Source organism: Astyanax mexicanus, chromosome 22 (genome assembly GCF_023375975.1).
Source record: "Astyanax mexicanus isolate ESR-SI-001 chromosome 22, AstMex3_surface, whole genome shotgun sequence".
In the NCBI taxonomy this organism is placed as follows: domain Eukaryota; kingdom Metazoa; phylum Chordata; class Actinopteri; order Characiformes; family Acestrorhamphidae; genus Astyanax; species Astyanax mexicanus.
In genome coordinates, this window is record NC_064429.1 from 35,947,133 (window position 1) to 35,963,968 (window position 16,836).

The 16,836-nt window shown below is 39.0% G+C and overlaps 1 protein-coding gene across 5 annotated transcripts in view; it reads right to left on the reverse strand.

Moving 5' to 3' along the window:
* ap1b1 (adaptor related protein complex 1 subunit beta 1) overlaps window positions 1–16,836 on the reverse strand; it is a 65,523-nt gene that overhangs the window by 14,066 nt on the left and 34,621 nt on the right. For 2 of the 5 annotated variants that reach the window (XM_049470577.1, XM_049470575.1), the window contains exons 15-23: window positions 16,073–16,093; window positions 13,305–13,367; window positions 12,022–12,051; window positions 9,575–9,748; window positions 8,708–8,853; window positions 7,906–8,035; window positions 4,807–4,891; window positions 4,375–4,461; window positions 1,475–1,629 (exon numbers count right to left, since the gene is read on the reverse strand). In XM_049470577.1, coding sequence (XP_049326534.1) covers window positions 1,475–1,629; window positions 4,375–4,461; window positions 4,807–4,891; window positions 7,906–8,035; window positions 8,708–8,853; window positions 9,575–9,748; window positions 12,022–12,051; window positions 13,305–13,367; window positions 16,073–16,093 — 891 coding nt within the window. The remainder of the gene's footprint in view (window positions 1–1,474; window positions 1,630–4,374; window positions 4,462–4,806; window positions 4,892–7,905; window positions 8,036–8,707; window positions 8,854–9,574; window positions 9,749–12,021; window positions 12,052–13,304; window positions 13,368–16,072; window positions 16,094–16,836) is intronic. The other 3 variants (XM_049470576.1, XM_049470578.1, XM_049470579.1) reach the window with 3 other exon arrangements.

A 16,836-nucleotide genomic window follows, 5' to 3' on the forward strand; every position in this document is an offset into this window, starting at 1 on the left:
CCTTTATACACTCAGCCTACCAACACACACACACATTACACACACACGCAACACACACACAGAAATGCTGCCAAAGACAGACACAGACACACACAGACACTCTTCTACAGTGATGAACAGTATATTACACTGTATTCTTTCCTGCTTTATTTGGTTTGTTTTCACACGGGCACAAATTATATTATTATCTGCCGATAAATAGCTTTTTGGACAATATTTCAAAGATATTCTTTTTACTGTATTTATTCTATGCTGGAAAAAGGATCTACTCTTTAGTACTTTAAATTGTATTTATTTAAGCTCTTTTTTATTGATTTGTATTTATTTTTATTAGTATTTGTATCCTTTCCTCCTCCATCCCACTATCTCCTTTAAGCCCTGTCTTAAATGTCTATGTCTTCTATTACTAAATGTACATTATTATTATGTATATCGCTCTGGACAAAAGCGTCTGCCAAATATAGTGAAAAGTTATAGTATTGCGTATAGTCTCTCTTTATAAGCTATAAATGTGTAATAATCCATATCAGCATAGGCCAAATGTATCCAAATCATGCATTTAACATAGCAATTACGTTTTATAAAGATAACTAATGGAAAAATAAAAATAAATAATAAATAAATAATAATAAAGTCAATAACTGCAAAGAAACTTTCTGAAATAAATAGATTATTTAAGCAATTAAAAATAAATAAACTGTGGGTAACTCGAGACCCAATTAGAAACGAATCAAGAAATAATAAGATCATTATAAGAAACTAAAGAAACTGCTATAATTAAAGCATTAATAAACTGATAAATAAATTGTGGGTAGCTATCAGGCCCTGATATCATTTAATTATTTAATTTAATATAAATAATTTAAAATACTGGTTGTAGATGGTTTAATGCACATTGACTAAGATGCACGTATCTTTAACCATTAACTACACTTATTTCATAATGTTTTCATGCAACTAGACATTATGCAACTAATGATTATCTTGGTAGTCAACTAATCTGCCGATTATTTCTCCGATTAGCAAACGAATATTTCTGCCATTATTCCCTCCATATTTGCTTGCTGTGGGTACGGCTCCTTTTTTTTTTAGATTTTTTTACCAGCTCAAAATGATGGAAACAGCTAAACATGAGATTTAAATGCCATAGAAATTTCCAAATGTGGAAGTCAACTAATCTGCCGATTATTTCTCCGATTAGTCGATTAGTCAGCGATTATTTCTGCCGTTATTCCCTCCATATTTGCTTGCTGTAGGTTCGGTTCATGTATTAATATTTTTTTACCAGATCTAAATGATGGAAACAGCTAAACATGAGATTTAAATGCAATAGAAATCTCCAAATGTGGAAGTCAACAAATTTGTATAAATCGACAGTGTCGATTACATCGATTAATCGCTGCAGCTCTACTTCCTATATTATTTATATGGATGATAATCTGATATAAAGCTTATGTATTTAGCTCTCGCTCACCGTGTAGTTGGGGTTGCCGGTCTGTATGCGGAGCTCTGCCAGCACCCAGATGCCGTTGGTGAGTTTGATGGATTGGTACAGCATGTCCTGGGCCTCCACTGTGCGCTTCGCCACTGTGAAGATGTTACTGCCCTGCAGTTTATTACTGGCAGCATCTGCAGAAAACACAAGCATACAGGATACAGGATAGAGATTAACTTATGTAAAACACAATTATTCCAATACATAGTTACAAATACAATGTATAAAACTACCTCCACCATGTTTAGAAGCTGTGTTTTATAGACTGGCTAGCTCTCACTATCCACTATCCTTTAATTTTCCCCAAAATAATCAGTGCATCTTATAATCCGGTGCTCCTTATGTATGAATTCTATCAGTCAGGTATTAAGGGGCAGTAAAGACACTCCACTGAAGTACAGAGTTATAGAGGAGTTTCAGTTTAGTTCTACAAAAGTATTAGCATTAGCAGCTAACCGTGCTAAGCGCTACCTTTTTGGCCGTTCAGAGGTGAGTATTATCGGCCTGTAGCCTGCTGCTAACCCCAGCTAGCACTGCTGGAGCAGCATTAGCATTACCCACTAAACCCGCTAAGTGCTTTCGCTGTTCAGAGGGGATTATATCAGACTGTAGTCTGCGTGTTTACTGTGTTAAAACAAGCTACGTGGGACAAACTGCTAGCTAATATAGTAATAGTAATAGTAAATCTAAGCTTACTGTAAATAAACAGAAGCAATTTACTCGCCCAAATAAACCCATTTTCTAATAATTTTAAGTATAATTTTAAAGCCATATTTTAAGAATCACAGTTGTGTTTACTTAACTTAGCTTAGCTTAGCATCACAGGTGCTGAATTAAAAGGAAAACATGGCGACAACGCTGTTCCTTACTAGTGTCGCACAAAATGAGCCTTATAATCTGAAAAATATGGTTATAACCACGATACAACACCATCCACCGTCCATGTGAGTTAGCTGAGCTTGCTACAATAACAAGCTAACTCATAAATGTAATACTCGTGGCTGGATATAAGCTAAACTATTTATTTTTATTGACGGGAGATTCATAATTCATGATTCTAAACTTCTGATCAGATCATTTCTTGTCAGTTTTAGCTGAAATTTCTTGATTTAGGGGGAAGTGTTAATATAGAGAGGGCAGGAAAGGAACAGCAGAATCAATTAAACACTGGTGTGTATGCTTTAGGTGTGTGTGCTTTAGGTGTGTGTGCCGCCGTATTCATGCTGGATTTGGTCAGAATTACCGTATGCAAATACACACAGCCTCCACGCGCTACAGCTCCTGTTATTTAGCTTAACAGTAATTACACACCGGCGTGTTCACACATCACCTCCACCAGCCAACAGCAGACAGCAGCAGGACTAACACAGCCAGCACACCCGGAACAAGCAGATTTCAGCCGGCCAGAACATCAGTACTCTATAGTAACTGCTAAATCCCAAGCGGTAAAACTTCGTAATGTTTAATAATGTCTTAACTACTGTCTATAGACCTTTTTCACTCTCTCTGAATATCAGTATAATGGTATTACCTCCTGCTATCCTGTGCTATAGAGGTAACTCTTGCTTTTTTTTTCCTGGGGCGGTCCTAATCAGGGCTGCAAGATATTGGAAAAATGTTACATTGCAAATGTTCTTTTTGCACCGGCGCTCAGAGGGAGCACAATTGGTCCTGCTCCCTTCGGGTGGGTAGATGGCGCTCTCTCCCCACATCACTCCTAGGGTGATGTCCACAGCACAGGGCGTCTGTGAGCTGATGTATCAGAACCGAGTCGCTGCGCTTTCCTCCGAGCGTTAGTGCTGTGATGCTACTCGGCAATTTGTGTGGGAAAATTTTAGAAATAAGATTAAAAAAAAATATATATATATATATATATATATATTTGTGTGCAGGGCCCATGACGTCACCAGCCCCGCCCTCACCCAGACCAATCAAGAGCTGAGTCAGCGTTGAGCCATCAAACCCTGAGGAAAACAGTAAACCAACAGTATTTGGCCCTTTAATCAGGCATTTAAATTGCTTTTTAAAAAGGTAAATAAGAGGGTTTTTCAAGTAATTACCACTGATTTTGGGGGATATTAGGATTTTAGGGCCCTCTCTGGGGAGAATGGGTAATTGCACCGAGCATGCACACAGAGAGAGAGAGAGAGAGAGAGAGAGAGAGAGAGAGAGAGAGAGAGAGGGAGAGAGGGCACTCAATCAGAATCTTCACTTCTTCGTTTCTTTGGTTTTACTATGAGTGAATGGAGGAGCTACTGAGCTCTGAGTTTCCCCTTCTGAGGTCTCCACTGCTCCACCAGCCGCTCGCGTTCAGTAAAACTGAGCCGGATCCTCTTTCAGAGGCTATACGTGTGAAGTAAGTACGTAAAGACACCCAACGTTAATACGGACTGCCTCATAAAAATGACTCTTAACTGACTCTACCTCAAAGCTGACTGAGAAAATCCAGCAGAGATGTGCAAAGCTGATCATCTAAGCAAGAGGAGCAACTTTACTTTGAAGAATGTAAAATATAAAACATTTACTTGTTTGTTTAAGACTTGGTTTGAATAATTCCATATGATTTTCTTCATAGTTTGGATGAGTTTAATATTCAGCTACAATGCAGAACATTTTAAAATAATGAAAAAACACTGAATTTAAGGTCTGCTTAAGGTGGAACTCCATCTAATACCTAAGGGACTGAAGTTGGAGTGGCAGATCTTACTGATGCTTTTTCTCATAGGGCTGAATGCAATCAATCTGCACTGCTAATGTAAAGAGCTTTTTTTAGAAGAGTACAGGATGTTACTGTTTATTAATAGTGCTGATGTGAGGAGATACCCTGGAGGAGCAGGTGTGTGATGGACAGGATGTACCTGCTGAAGGTGTTATCTCACCTGAGCTGAGGTGACAGTCTTTGATCTGAAACTGAGCCTCGTTGTCGCTGGGAATGTCCTTCCAGGTGGCCAGGAATACCTGTCTGTCTGCTCAGAGAGAGAGCCAGACACCGAGACAGAGAGAGAGAGAGAGAGACAGGTCTTCACTCAGGTCCTGAAGGTAATCACTTATGTTCTGGCACCTCCCCCCCCCTCCCCCCCAGCACTCACACCAATGACAAGATACCATTATACTCCAGATACTGACGTCACCACCATACGAGGAGCTTCTGCTGACGCCAGAGCATCCCGACACGTCAGAGATGACGCAAACTCTGATTATATACTCACACACACACACACACACACACACACACTCACACACTCACACACTCACACACTCACACACTCACACACTCACACACTCACACACTCACACACTCACACACTCACCCATCTTCCCGTCCTCCACAAAGAGCAGGCTGATGGGATACTGGCAGCTGAAGTAGAAAACATCAATATTGTTCTTCACCGCCACCTGAGAGAGAGAGATAGAGAGAGAGAGAAAGAGAGAAAGCAAGAGCAAAAGAGAGAGAAGAAAGAGAGCAAAAAATGTAGAGAAAGAGAGGAAAAGAAAAAACAAAATGAGAGTGTGAGGGGAAGAACAAGAAAGAAAATATAAAAGTGAGGGTGAGAGCAAGAAAAAGAGAGCAAGAGAGAAAGAAAGAGAAAGAAAGAGAGAAAAAAAGAGAGAGAGAAAGAAAGAGAAAGAAATGGAAAGCGAGTGTGAGGGTGAGAGCAAGAAAGAAAAGAAAGAAAAAGAGAACGAGAAACAGAGCAAAAGGGAGAGAAAGAGGGCAAGAGAAATGAAAGAGTATGCGAGAGAATGAGAAAGAAAGCAAGAAAACAAGAGAAAACAACAGCGAGAAAGAGAGCAAAAGAAAGAAAGAAAGAACGTGAGGGTGAGAGCAAGAAAGAGAGCAAGAGGGAAAGAAAGGAGAAAAAGCGGGAGAAAGAGAGCAAGAGCGAAAGAAAAAGAGCAAGAGCGAAAGAAAAAGAGCAAGGAAAAAATAAAGAGAGCAAGAGAGAATGAGAAGTAGAGAGCAAGAAAGCAAGACAAAAATAAAGTGAGGGTGAGAACAAGAAATAGAAAAAGAGCAAGAGAGAAAGAGAAAGCGAGAGTGAGAAAAAGTAAAAGAAAGATAGAAAGAAACAGAAGGAAAGAAAGAGAAAGTGTGAGGGTGAGAGCAAGAAAGAGAGAGCAAGAGAGAAAAAATGGGAGAAAGTGAGAGCCAGAAACAGAGCGAAATGGAAAGAAAGAGAGCAAGAGTGAGAAAGCAAGACAGAGCAAGTAAGAGAGAAAAAGAGGGCAAGAGAAAGAGAGAGAGAGATAGAGAAAGAGAGAGAGAGAAACATGGTTAGATAGTGTAAATTGCTTTGTCTTTTTAAACAAATATATAGTTTGAATAAAACAAAGCCTAATTAGGACTCATTAAACATAATAATTAGGGCTGTGAATCACAGGAGATCTCACGATACGATATTATCACAATACTGAGATTCTGTGATACTGAAAAAGTCAAAATACTCCTAAATAATCAAACACCAGGAACTATGGATTTATTAATTTAACAATCAATATTCTTTACTGCAGGTTTATTAACACTATTCAACCCTTATTCTAAATGATTCACTTCTATAAAACCTCATTTCTAACAAAACCTCACATCATACATTCTACAAACATCTAGAGGATGCTGAAGTCAGCACCCAACATCAAGCACTGGAGAGAAATGAGGCAGTGAGGGGCTGTGTGAGGAGAGAGACACAGATCTGTGTGTGTGTGTGTGTGTGTGGTAATCATGGTGTAAGTGCTGTTGTTATGAGGGGTGTTTATCTCGGTCCAGCAGCCGGGTGGGTAAATCTGCCAGATCACACCTCCTGCCCCCCGGGGCTCCATCACTCCACACCACCAGCTCCCAACAACAACAGCATAATACATAATACATCACACACTCACACACACTACGATAGAGCTGGAGTATTAAAGCTGTGTTAAATAATAAAGGCTGTGAGATGGGGTGAGATGCGTTGAGACGATGTGAGACGATGTGAGATGTGCTAAGACAACGTAAGATGATGCGAGTTGGACTGAGACAATGTAAGATGACGTGAGACAACGTGAGGCACGTTGAGATGCTGTGAGATGTGCTGAGATGTGAGATGGTGTGAGACAATGTGAGGCACGTTGAGACACTGTGAGATGTGCTGAGATGATGTGAGATGGACTGAGACAATGTGAGGCACGTTGAGACACTGTGAGAAGTGCTGAGATGATGTGTGATGGACTGAGACAATGTGAGATGACATGAGATGAGGTGAGGCATGTTGAGATGCTGTGACATGTGCTGAGATGATGTGAGATGGACTGAGACAATGTGAGATGACATGAGACAATGTGAGGCACGTTGGACGCTATGAGATTATGAGAGATGGACTAAGACAATGTGAGATGGCGTGAGATAAGGTGAGGCACGTTGAGACGCTGAGATGTGCTGAGACAAAGTAAGATGATGTGAGATGGACTGAGACAATGTGAGATGATGTGAGACGATGTGAGGCACATTGAGACTCTGTGAGATGTGCTGAGATGATGTGAGATGGACTGAGACAATGTAAGATGGCGTGAGACGATGTGATGCACATTGAGCTGCTGTGAGATGTGCTGAGATGATGTGCGATCGGGGTTAGATGATACAACACGCTGTGAGATGACGTGAGGCGCAATGAGACGATGTGAGCCAGGGTAAGCTACTCAGAGACGCTCTGAGATGATGCAAGGATTGTTTAAAGACAATGTGAGATGTGCTGAGACAATGTAAGCTGAGATTATGTGAGACGGGGTAAGATGCTTAAAGACGCTCTGAGGTGATTAAAGGCGCGTTGAGATGATGTAAGACGGGGTAAGATGCTCCGAGATGCTCTAAGATGATGCGAGATGACATGAGGAGCGTTGAGACGATGTGAGATGCAATGAGATGATGTGAGGCGCATTGAGCCAATGTGAGATGTGCTGAGATCTTGTGTGATGGGGTGAGATGCATCAAGATGCTCTGAGAAGCTGTAAGATGATTAAAGGCTCATTGAGATGCTCCGTGACCCTCTGAGATGATGTGAGGTGCGTTGAGACAATAAGACATAATTTGAGATGGGCTAAAACAATGAGAGATGATGTGAGACGTGCTTAGATGATAATAATGTGAGATAGGGTAAGATGCTTCAAGACACTGTAAGATGATTAAAGGCATAATGAGGCCATGTGAGACATGCTGAGATGATTTGAGACGGGGGTGAGATGCTCTGAGATGATGTGAGACGTGCTGAGATGATTTGAGACGGGGGTGAGATGCTCTGAGATGATGTGAGGCGCGTTCAGATGATGTGAGATGTGCTGAGACAATGTGAGATGATATGAGATGGGCTAAAACGATGTGAGATGGGGGGTCTGAGACGCTCTGAGACATTGTGAGACATGTTGAGACGCTCCAGTACCTGCAGGTTATTGAGAGGCTCCATCTTCATCACTGGGCCGGTGGAACTGAGAGGCAGACTGACCTCCACCGTCTGATTCGGACCGAGAGGAGTCAGAACCTGCAGAGGACCCGCTGGAGCCATCCCAAAACTACAGAGAGAGAGAATAAAAAAAAAAAAAAGAGAATAATGAGAATAAAAATTACAATAGTTATAATAATGATAATATATTATATAGCGCTTAATAAACACCAGCTAAAAACAGAAGTAGTTACAGACATCTAAAAAATAAGGATGAGAACAATAAAATAAGGATAAAGACAGCAGAAGGCAGATAAGGAGAGGTTTATGTTTGAGTAAAATGAACATTGTTGTTTTATTCTATAAACTACAGACAACATTTCTCCCAAATTCCAAATAAAAATATTCTCATTTAGAGCATTTATTTACAGAAAATGAGAAATAGCTGAAATAACAAAAAAGATGCAGAGCTTTCAGACCTCAAATAATGCAAAGAAAACAAGTTCATATTCATAAAGTTTTTAGAGTTCAGAAATAATCAATATTTGGTGGAATAAACAGGGTTGTTTTTTAATCACAGTTTTCTACATCTTGGCATCATGTTCTCCTCCTCCACCAGTCTTACACACTGCTTTTGGATAACTTTATGCTGCTTTACTCCTGGTGCAAAAATTCAAGCAGTTCAGTTTGGTGGTTTGATGGTTTGTGATCATCCATCTTCCTCTTGATTATATTCCAGAGGTTTTTAATTTGGTCAAATCAAAGAAACTAAATTTTTAATTGAAGTCGGTCCTTCTTTTACCTGTTCTTGTTGAACTGGACGGCGAAGTCGGACATCACGCTCATGGCCTTGTTGGTGAGGGAAACGTCCATCTGGATGACGCCACCTCGCCGAGCGAACGTCCCCGAAATCTCCAGACCCTTAGCCTTCATAGCCTGCAGCCACACCTGATATATAACATCACAGAAAACAAGCTTTTTACTGAGCGGTCCTGATGAGTGCCACTTTCATCATCATTATCATCAACATTTTAGATAGTCTTCTGTTACAAATCTGATAAAAAATATTTTTTTTAATATCTCAGTTAGCCAAATCATATTGCTTGCAATAAAAAAAATGCTAAATAATTTTTCGAATTCAGTGTTTTGTCATATCGCCAAAAGTAAGGTTATCGTGAAAATACCATAAAATATCGTGATATTATTTTAGAGCCATATCGCCCATCCCTAACTCAAATATTCACTATTCACTGTATACCTGTAACTCTACCTCTTCACTACTTTACTTTAACTGATGCTCTCAAACACTTTATTAAGAGACAAGAAATTCAAGTAATTAACTCTTGATGAGTTCAGCACAGCTGTTAACTGAAGTCCTGTAAACTGAATTCCAGGTGACTCTCATCTCAACCTCATAAAACTGACTGAGAAAAAAAAATCCAGCAGAGACGTGTAAAACTGATCATCTAAACAAGATGACCATGTTCTGGTTTAACACTTTTTTGTTCAGTAAATCATTCTATATGATTTTATTCACAGTTTGGATGACTTTAGTATTAATCTACAATACAGAACATTTTAAAATAATAAATAAATAAGAACAATGACTGATACTGTACGAGTAAGCAGATGATGATGATAGATATAAACAGTGAATAAAGGTTCTCACCACTCTGGGAGGAGAGTAGGACCCTGAGGTCATGCCCACGCCTCCGCCCAGGTCAAACAGATCACCCAGACCCCCTCCAACAGCAGGGGCGGCACCCAGACCCGCGGGCATGCCCACTGGAGCCGGGCCTAGACCCACACCCACACCAACCCCAACCCCAACACCCACACCCATCTGCAGAGAAGAGAGAAAAGAAAGTACCTTCATTTAGTTATCAATCAATTTAATACTATACCTAATTACCTAATACAGAGTGTGGACACTTTATGCAACACAATTACAATAAATACTATACTGTACTTGCACTGTATTTTAAGAATTATAACTCATTTTATTATGAAAAGTAAATTTTCAGTATGATTTTTTGTAATCAGATTTGTGTTTGGTCAGCTCTTCAGTGCTTGATGCAGTCCTCCAGATGGATGGTGTTTTTTTTTTTAAAGAAAATAATCTGTGATCTAGGCATATGTTTTTTATTTTATTTTTATTTTATATAAAGCTATAAAGCTATATAAACTGTGTTTTGAAACAAAAGTTGCACAAGTTAGAATGTTTAATTCACGCAGCTCCTCCACTATGTGTGTAGCTGCTTTTAATAAACATTTTTATTAAATAATAGGTCTATGCTTCTTCAGTGTTGCAATGTTAATTAATATAATTCTAAACAGATTTCGCTTATTTAAACAGCCTGAAATTGATTTAAAATCACAGTTTTAACGCAGATTTAATGTGGGGTTTAAATCAGGCTCGGGCTCATAATGAGGGTTTAGGGGGCGGGTCGGGCTCGGGCAGAACATGCATGATCTCGGGCCGGGCCGGGCTGGATTTTTTGGGCCTGATCTAATCTTAATCTTTAATTCTTCTGATCTGAAACAGCTTAGATAATTAAGTTGTTTTGGCAAAAAAAACAATAGTTAAGTTCTCACAGTTTTTAGGTCCTTTTAATCCCAAATAGCAAGAAAAAAAAAAAAATAAAGTCTGGATCTCGGGGGAAGATATTCTAAGATCACATTATTTGGTTAGATTGCACTTTTAAGTACATTTTGTACATTTCTACATTTATTAGACTACTGTGGCATTTTTATTATTATTATAATATCAAGTACTACATGCATTATTTCAGATAAAAATTAGCCTATTGCACATCATTTTCTCTTTCCCTCAGAAATATAACCCATCACTAAGGACCTGTTTGGTATCTGAAGTGTTGCTCTTTGTTTTTCCGCTAAAGCTACGATGCTAATGTAGCTCAAAGCTAATGGAAGCTTTTATCTCATTAATTAGCAGGATGCAAATTGCATATTTTAATAATCATGTGCTGCATCGAGTGGAGTTAAGTAATCTCTAATAGGAATCATTCAATCAACCTTCATTTAAACTCAGTCATTTAGAAATCAGTCAAGCGTTAAACACAAACAAGGGCTCATCAGTTCCTGTCTGGTCATGATGTTAATTATCTACAAATTAAATCTGAAAACGGCTTAAATACAAGAATTTTAGATCAGAGTCAGAATAATACATTGATTTTATTGCTTTGGTTGCTCGGGAGCTGCCATCATATCTGAGGTGGTTGCTAAGGTGTTGCTAGGCAGTTTCTAAGGTATTACAATTGTTTGAAGAACAACCGATTATCAAAATCTTCACAACTGCATAGCAACATCTTAGCAACCATCTGTAAAACCTGTGCAACTGCTTAGTAAAGCCTTAGAAATGACCAAAGATATGATAGCAACCACTTAGCAACACACTGGCAACCACATAAAAAATGTGTTAGCAACTGCCCAGCAACACCTTAACAACCACTTTAGAAATGGGAGCAACTGACTAGCAACACCTTAGCAATGGCCACAGATATGATGGCAACTCTGTCAACTATGCTAACCTGGAATGCATTGGCAACTATCCAGAAACACCTTAGCAACCACCTCGGAATTGATAATTCATTGCTAGTCAGTTGCTTTCATTTCAGAAGCAGTAGCTAAGGTGCCGCTAGGAAGTTGCTAACGTATTACTGGTGGTTGCTAAGGTGTTGCTATCATATCTGTGGGTTTATTATTCTTTTTTTTACTGCACAATTCTATGCCTTTAATAGTAATCTGAAATTTTTAAAATAAATTAAACACAAAATTCCCCCATAGGTGCATTTCTAATCACATTAAAAGCAGATCTTTATAAACATAGACTGAAGAAAACTGTTTTATAGGCGTGTCCAGTGTAGAACTTCAGATATTAGTCATTGGCATGTTCTCCTCCACCAGTCTTACACACTACTTTTGGGTGATCTAATGCAGCTCCTGGCACAAGAATTCAAGCATGTGATCATCCATCTTCCTGGAGGTTTTTAATGGGGTTTAGGTCTGGAGATTAGATCTGGAGGTCATTCAGTATGGAGTTAAAAAAATCAAAAAATTGTATGAATATGAATTTTTTCTTCAAGGCTCACTCACCGCAGGACTGCCTCCGAGATCTCCACCGAGCTGCAGGAGAACAGAGAGAGAAACAGAGTTAGAACATCGAGACAGAGCCGGGCCTAGTGCTCAGGGAACGAGTGAAGGGAGGGGAGGACTCTAGGGAACGAGTGGAAAGGAGGAGTGAAGTGTTAAGGTGGACTGAAGAAGCTTTAACGGGTGAGGTGAAAGCAGTACACAAATATAACTCTGGATAACCTACAAGGTACTAGATAGAAGTGTTTTTACACTGATCTGAGAACAGGTTTATGGTACAGAGTAGTGCTGGGTGGTATACCGGAGGGGAATTCAGAACCGGTATGCATTTTTCACACACCGCCATACCACTAGAGGCGCTGTGGAGCACTTTGTAGAAGCACACAGTGTAGAACAGTGCCGCCAAACAAGAACGCTGGGACAGCTCGCTAGCTAACGCTAGCCAGTTAGCCTAACAAGCTAACGCACTAGAAGCTCAGCTAAGTGGAGCCAATTTAGCTCGTAGCTAGATGCGTGACATGGACAGTCACCTCTTAGTAATTCCCGCATTCGTGGTTTAAACTGCAGAGTGACGTAGAGCCGCTGATACGCGCACGCAGAAGTATAAACTTATAAAAGACTACAGCGTAGGTTAACATTAGCACACTGGTCCCACAGACGAGTCCAGAAACGATCCTGAGTACAGAATCATTTATTTAGAAAGTGATAAACCGCAAGCGCAGTTTAAACATATTAATAATGTAGCTTGAAAGATGATTTTAATACACACTGAACTGAGTGTATTTGTTAACTGAAGAAAGAAGGGAACTATTTAAAATATTTAGTTTTGTAAAGGAAGCCGTGTTAAAGTGTTAAAGCTGTTGGTGTATCTCTTTTTAAGGTCTATTGTTTTGCATTCTTCAGCTGTTATTCTGCTAATAAAGTCTGATTTCTTCATATATTTTGTGTATGTGTGTATATATATTTTGTGAACACAGTAAACTCAATACTAATCAAATTTAGAAAACCTTTAAAATCTTAGTGTTTTATACTATATGTACTCCTAAAGGTAGAGTAGCCACAAACCTATATTAAAGCCCAGTCATGCAAAAAACATATAAATAAAAAATAAATAAATAATAAATAAATAATAATAAAAATATTGTGATATACCGTAAAACAGTCAGAATCTTAAAAAATACTGCTATATACATTTTTGGTCATACCGCCCAGCACTAGTACAGATCAGTCTAAATAAAGGGTGGTGCTACGGGAGAGGAGGGGGGGCGAGAGACACTGGCACAGACCTCTCTCTCGCTAAAATCAGCCGGCTGAGGGGACGGCACCTCCGTCCTGTAGTGAGAGCCCGACTGAGGGGCAGCGAGAGGAAAACGAGGGATGAAGGAGAGAGAGAGAATGAACGAATGAGTGAGTCAGGAGAGGTTTAGTCAGCGATGATGGAAAAGATGTGACAAACAGCACGATCAGCTTTTTAGAACAGTTTATTAAAAAGGTCTTATATATTGTTTTTTCATTCATTTTAAAGTGTCTTATTGTGACTCTAATATGAATAAATGTAAAAAGAAGTTACCCGGTGTTTCTATTTAGCCCTGTTTTAGATCACTGAATTAAAGGTTTCTGAGAAAAGGCAGGTCTTTGCTCTTGCTCATGAATATTCATACAAGCAAATATATCACCTCGGATTGGCTATTTTACATCCCTAAAACTCAAAAGGACTAAATATTTTCAGAGATACTGCCTTAGTTATAAAGATACAGCACTGAGTGCTCGATAAAGTTAACCCTTAAACTTAGCTTAACGTCGCTTAGCTTATATTTAAGGTCTTGGTAAAACGCAGAATCCACCGGAGATCCGATTTAAACCTACAGTTACTTACAAACGATATCTAACGCTAACTAGCTCTGTAAACAAAAGCTGTAAGCTCTGCCTGTGGGCGGTCCTGAGACCATGAAGTCACTGGTTGACGTCGACTTTTACATCTCTCTGATCAACTCGTATTTCTGAGGATTTTCTTTTAGTTGCTACTGCAGTCAGTGGAGGCTGAGAAATAGTTTCATGTGCAGCATCATATACAACTCGGAGAGGACTACTGTATTTCTCACAAAGAAAAAGTGGATTTTAGTGGAAGTTATTAAATTAAATTAATGATTTAATAATATTCAATTATTAAATTACAGATTATTGACCTATCGTTCCCGTAAAATGTATTTCGCTTCTTTTACACTGAAGCTACGAGGCTAACAATGCTAAAACAATAGAAGCTCAACCTGAAGTACAGTAAACATTAACTACGACAGCTAGATATGAACATGTCTAAATGATAACTCCTCTAGCAGATGTTAGTTAGATGTTCAGCTAAAGTTGTGATGTTGAATAGATTTTCACTCCTCTAGCTTATCATTCCTCCAGCTGACATTGTCTAGACGTTAAATACTTCAGTTAAAAAGAACTAGATGTTAAAGATGTCATTTGATGTAGGCTGGATGTTTAGTCCTCTAGCTAATGTAAGTTAATGTCTCTAACTGATTTCGGGTGGATATTAACTATTCCAATTAATATTGGCTAGATGTTACTACTCCAAAGAATGTTGGCAACTCCTTAATATGATGTTTGCAATATTTACTACCTTCCCCAGTTCCTGGTGGCTAGATGTTTGCTCCTCTGGCTGAGAACACCTATAGGTAATGTCAGATGTTTACTACACTAGCTGACATCAGCTAGATGTTGACTGCTCAAGCTGAAGTAATCATTAACAACTCCAGAAGATTTAAGCGGAAAATAGACTTTTCTAGTTGATAACTCTTCTAGATGTCTAGATGACATTAGTTAGATGTTCAGTTTAGAGTATTTAACATCTAGCCAGCTTCAGCTAGAATAGTGACACTGGGAAGATTTAACTTATAAATCCTCCAGGCGACATTGGCTAGATGTTAGATAGTTAATAGACAGATGTTACATTAGTTAACAAGAACTAGATGTTAACAATGTAAATGTAGGCTGGATGTTTAATTCTCTAGCCAATGTTGGGTACAAGTTAACTCTTCTACCTAAAATTAGCTTGATTTTAATCTCTCTAGCTAATGTCAGCTAGATGTTCACTTTCTTCAGGTGACGTCACCTAGATGTTAACTATTTTAGTTAATGTTGGCTAGATGTTATCTACTCTAGCTGATGTTGGGTACAAGTTAACTTTTCTTCCTAAAATTAGCTTGATGTTATTCTCTCTAGCTGATGTTGAATAGATGTTCACTTTTCCAGATCACTTCAGCTAGATGTTAACTACTCTAGCTAAAGTTGGGTACAAGTTAACTCTTCTAGCTAAAGTTCGCTTGATCTTAACTTCTCTACCTGATGTTGGCTAGATGTTAACTTTCTTCAGGTGATGTCACCTAGATGTCAACTATTCAGGTTAATGTTGGCTAGATGTTTACTTCTTTAGCTAATGCTGAGTACAAGTTAACTTTTCTACCTAAAATTAGCTTGATGTTAACTCCTTTAGTTGATGTTGACTAGATGTTCCCTTTTCAAGGTGACCTTAGCTATATGGTAACTATTCCAGTCAATGTCGGCTAGATGTTATCTACTCTAGATGATGTTGGCAAGATATCAACTCCTTAAGCTGACGTTTGCTAGATTATTTTTTTAAATACTCCAGTTGATGTTGGCTAGACGTTTGCTGCTCTTGTTGACATTACATAGATTTTATCTACTTAAGCTGATGTTGAGTAGATGATAAACACTAGGTACTCTGAAGTAACTAACGTCTGCTAGAGGTTAACTACTCTGATGTCGGCTAGATGTTTATTACTGTAGCTATGTTGTTAGATGTTTGGCTTCAATGACATCAGTAGGGTTCCAGTACATAAGGTTCTGCTGACCTTCTTTGAACCTCTTTCCTGCTTTCTGCTAATTCTTCTCAGATCACAGAACCGTTACACTGTATCTCAGCGATGCTACAGCTACGCTAAGCTAAGCTAAGCGTGCCGTCTGTTAGCGCTGAGTGAAATGTCATGGGGTGAAAGTGATGTTGTTTCCTGTCTCTACGGTTAATTACCGTTTCTGGCTCATCTCCCATCTGTGTGTGAAGATAAAAGAGAAGAAGAAGAACAAAGAACACAAAAAGACAAGAGTCAGAAGACAGAAGGACGGGGGGACGTGGAGAGGGGGACAGGAAACAGACGTTTACTCTGAGAACACATCCATCTGTTAGCTTTCTGAGATACAGAGCAGCACAAGGCTGGATCCGGGAGAAACCGTGGACTTATTCTCTACCATTCTCCAATCTCTCCAATCTACCATTCGATTCTAATATAGTAAAATTAATATTTATTCTTTTAGAATTTGTTTTTTCCTGTGCAGATACAGTAACAATCATAAAACGGCGCTGCACTCATTGAAATGTATTTCCTTTGAAAGTTTCTTCAGCACTAAGACTGGGTGCAGCAGCATTAGCATTAGCTGAAAACTGCAGCGCTAGCTCTTTTGCTATTCAGAGGTAAGTATATTGGACTGTAGTCTGAGTGTTTGCTGTGTTAAAACAAGCTACCTGAGATGAACAGGTAGCTGATAGCACCCTGGGTTACCAAAATATTCAGGGCTCTTCAGTCTATTCGGTTTGCATTCACTAGCCGCTAAAGCTGCTGCACCAAGCCTTAGTGTAAATCTGGAAATCTGAGCTTACTGTACTTAAACAGAAGCACTTTACTCACCCAAATAGGAAATCTGTGTAGATTAACATTCAGTGCTCGTTTAACTTTAAAAGAATTTTGTTTTGTAATAATTACAGTTTTGTTTATTTAGCTTAGCTTTACTTAACTT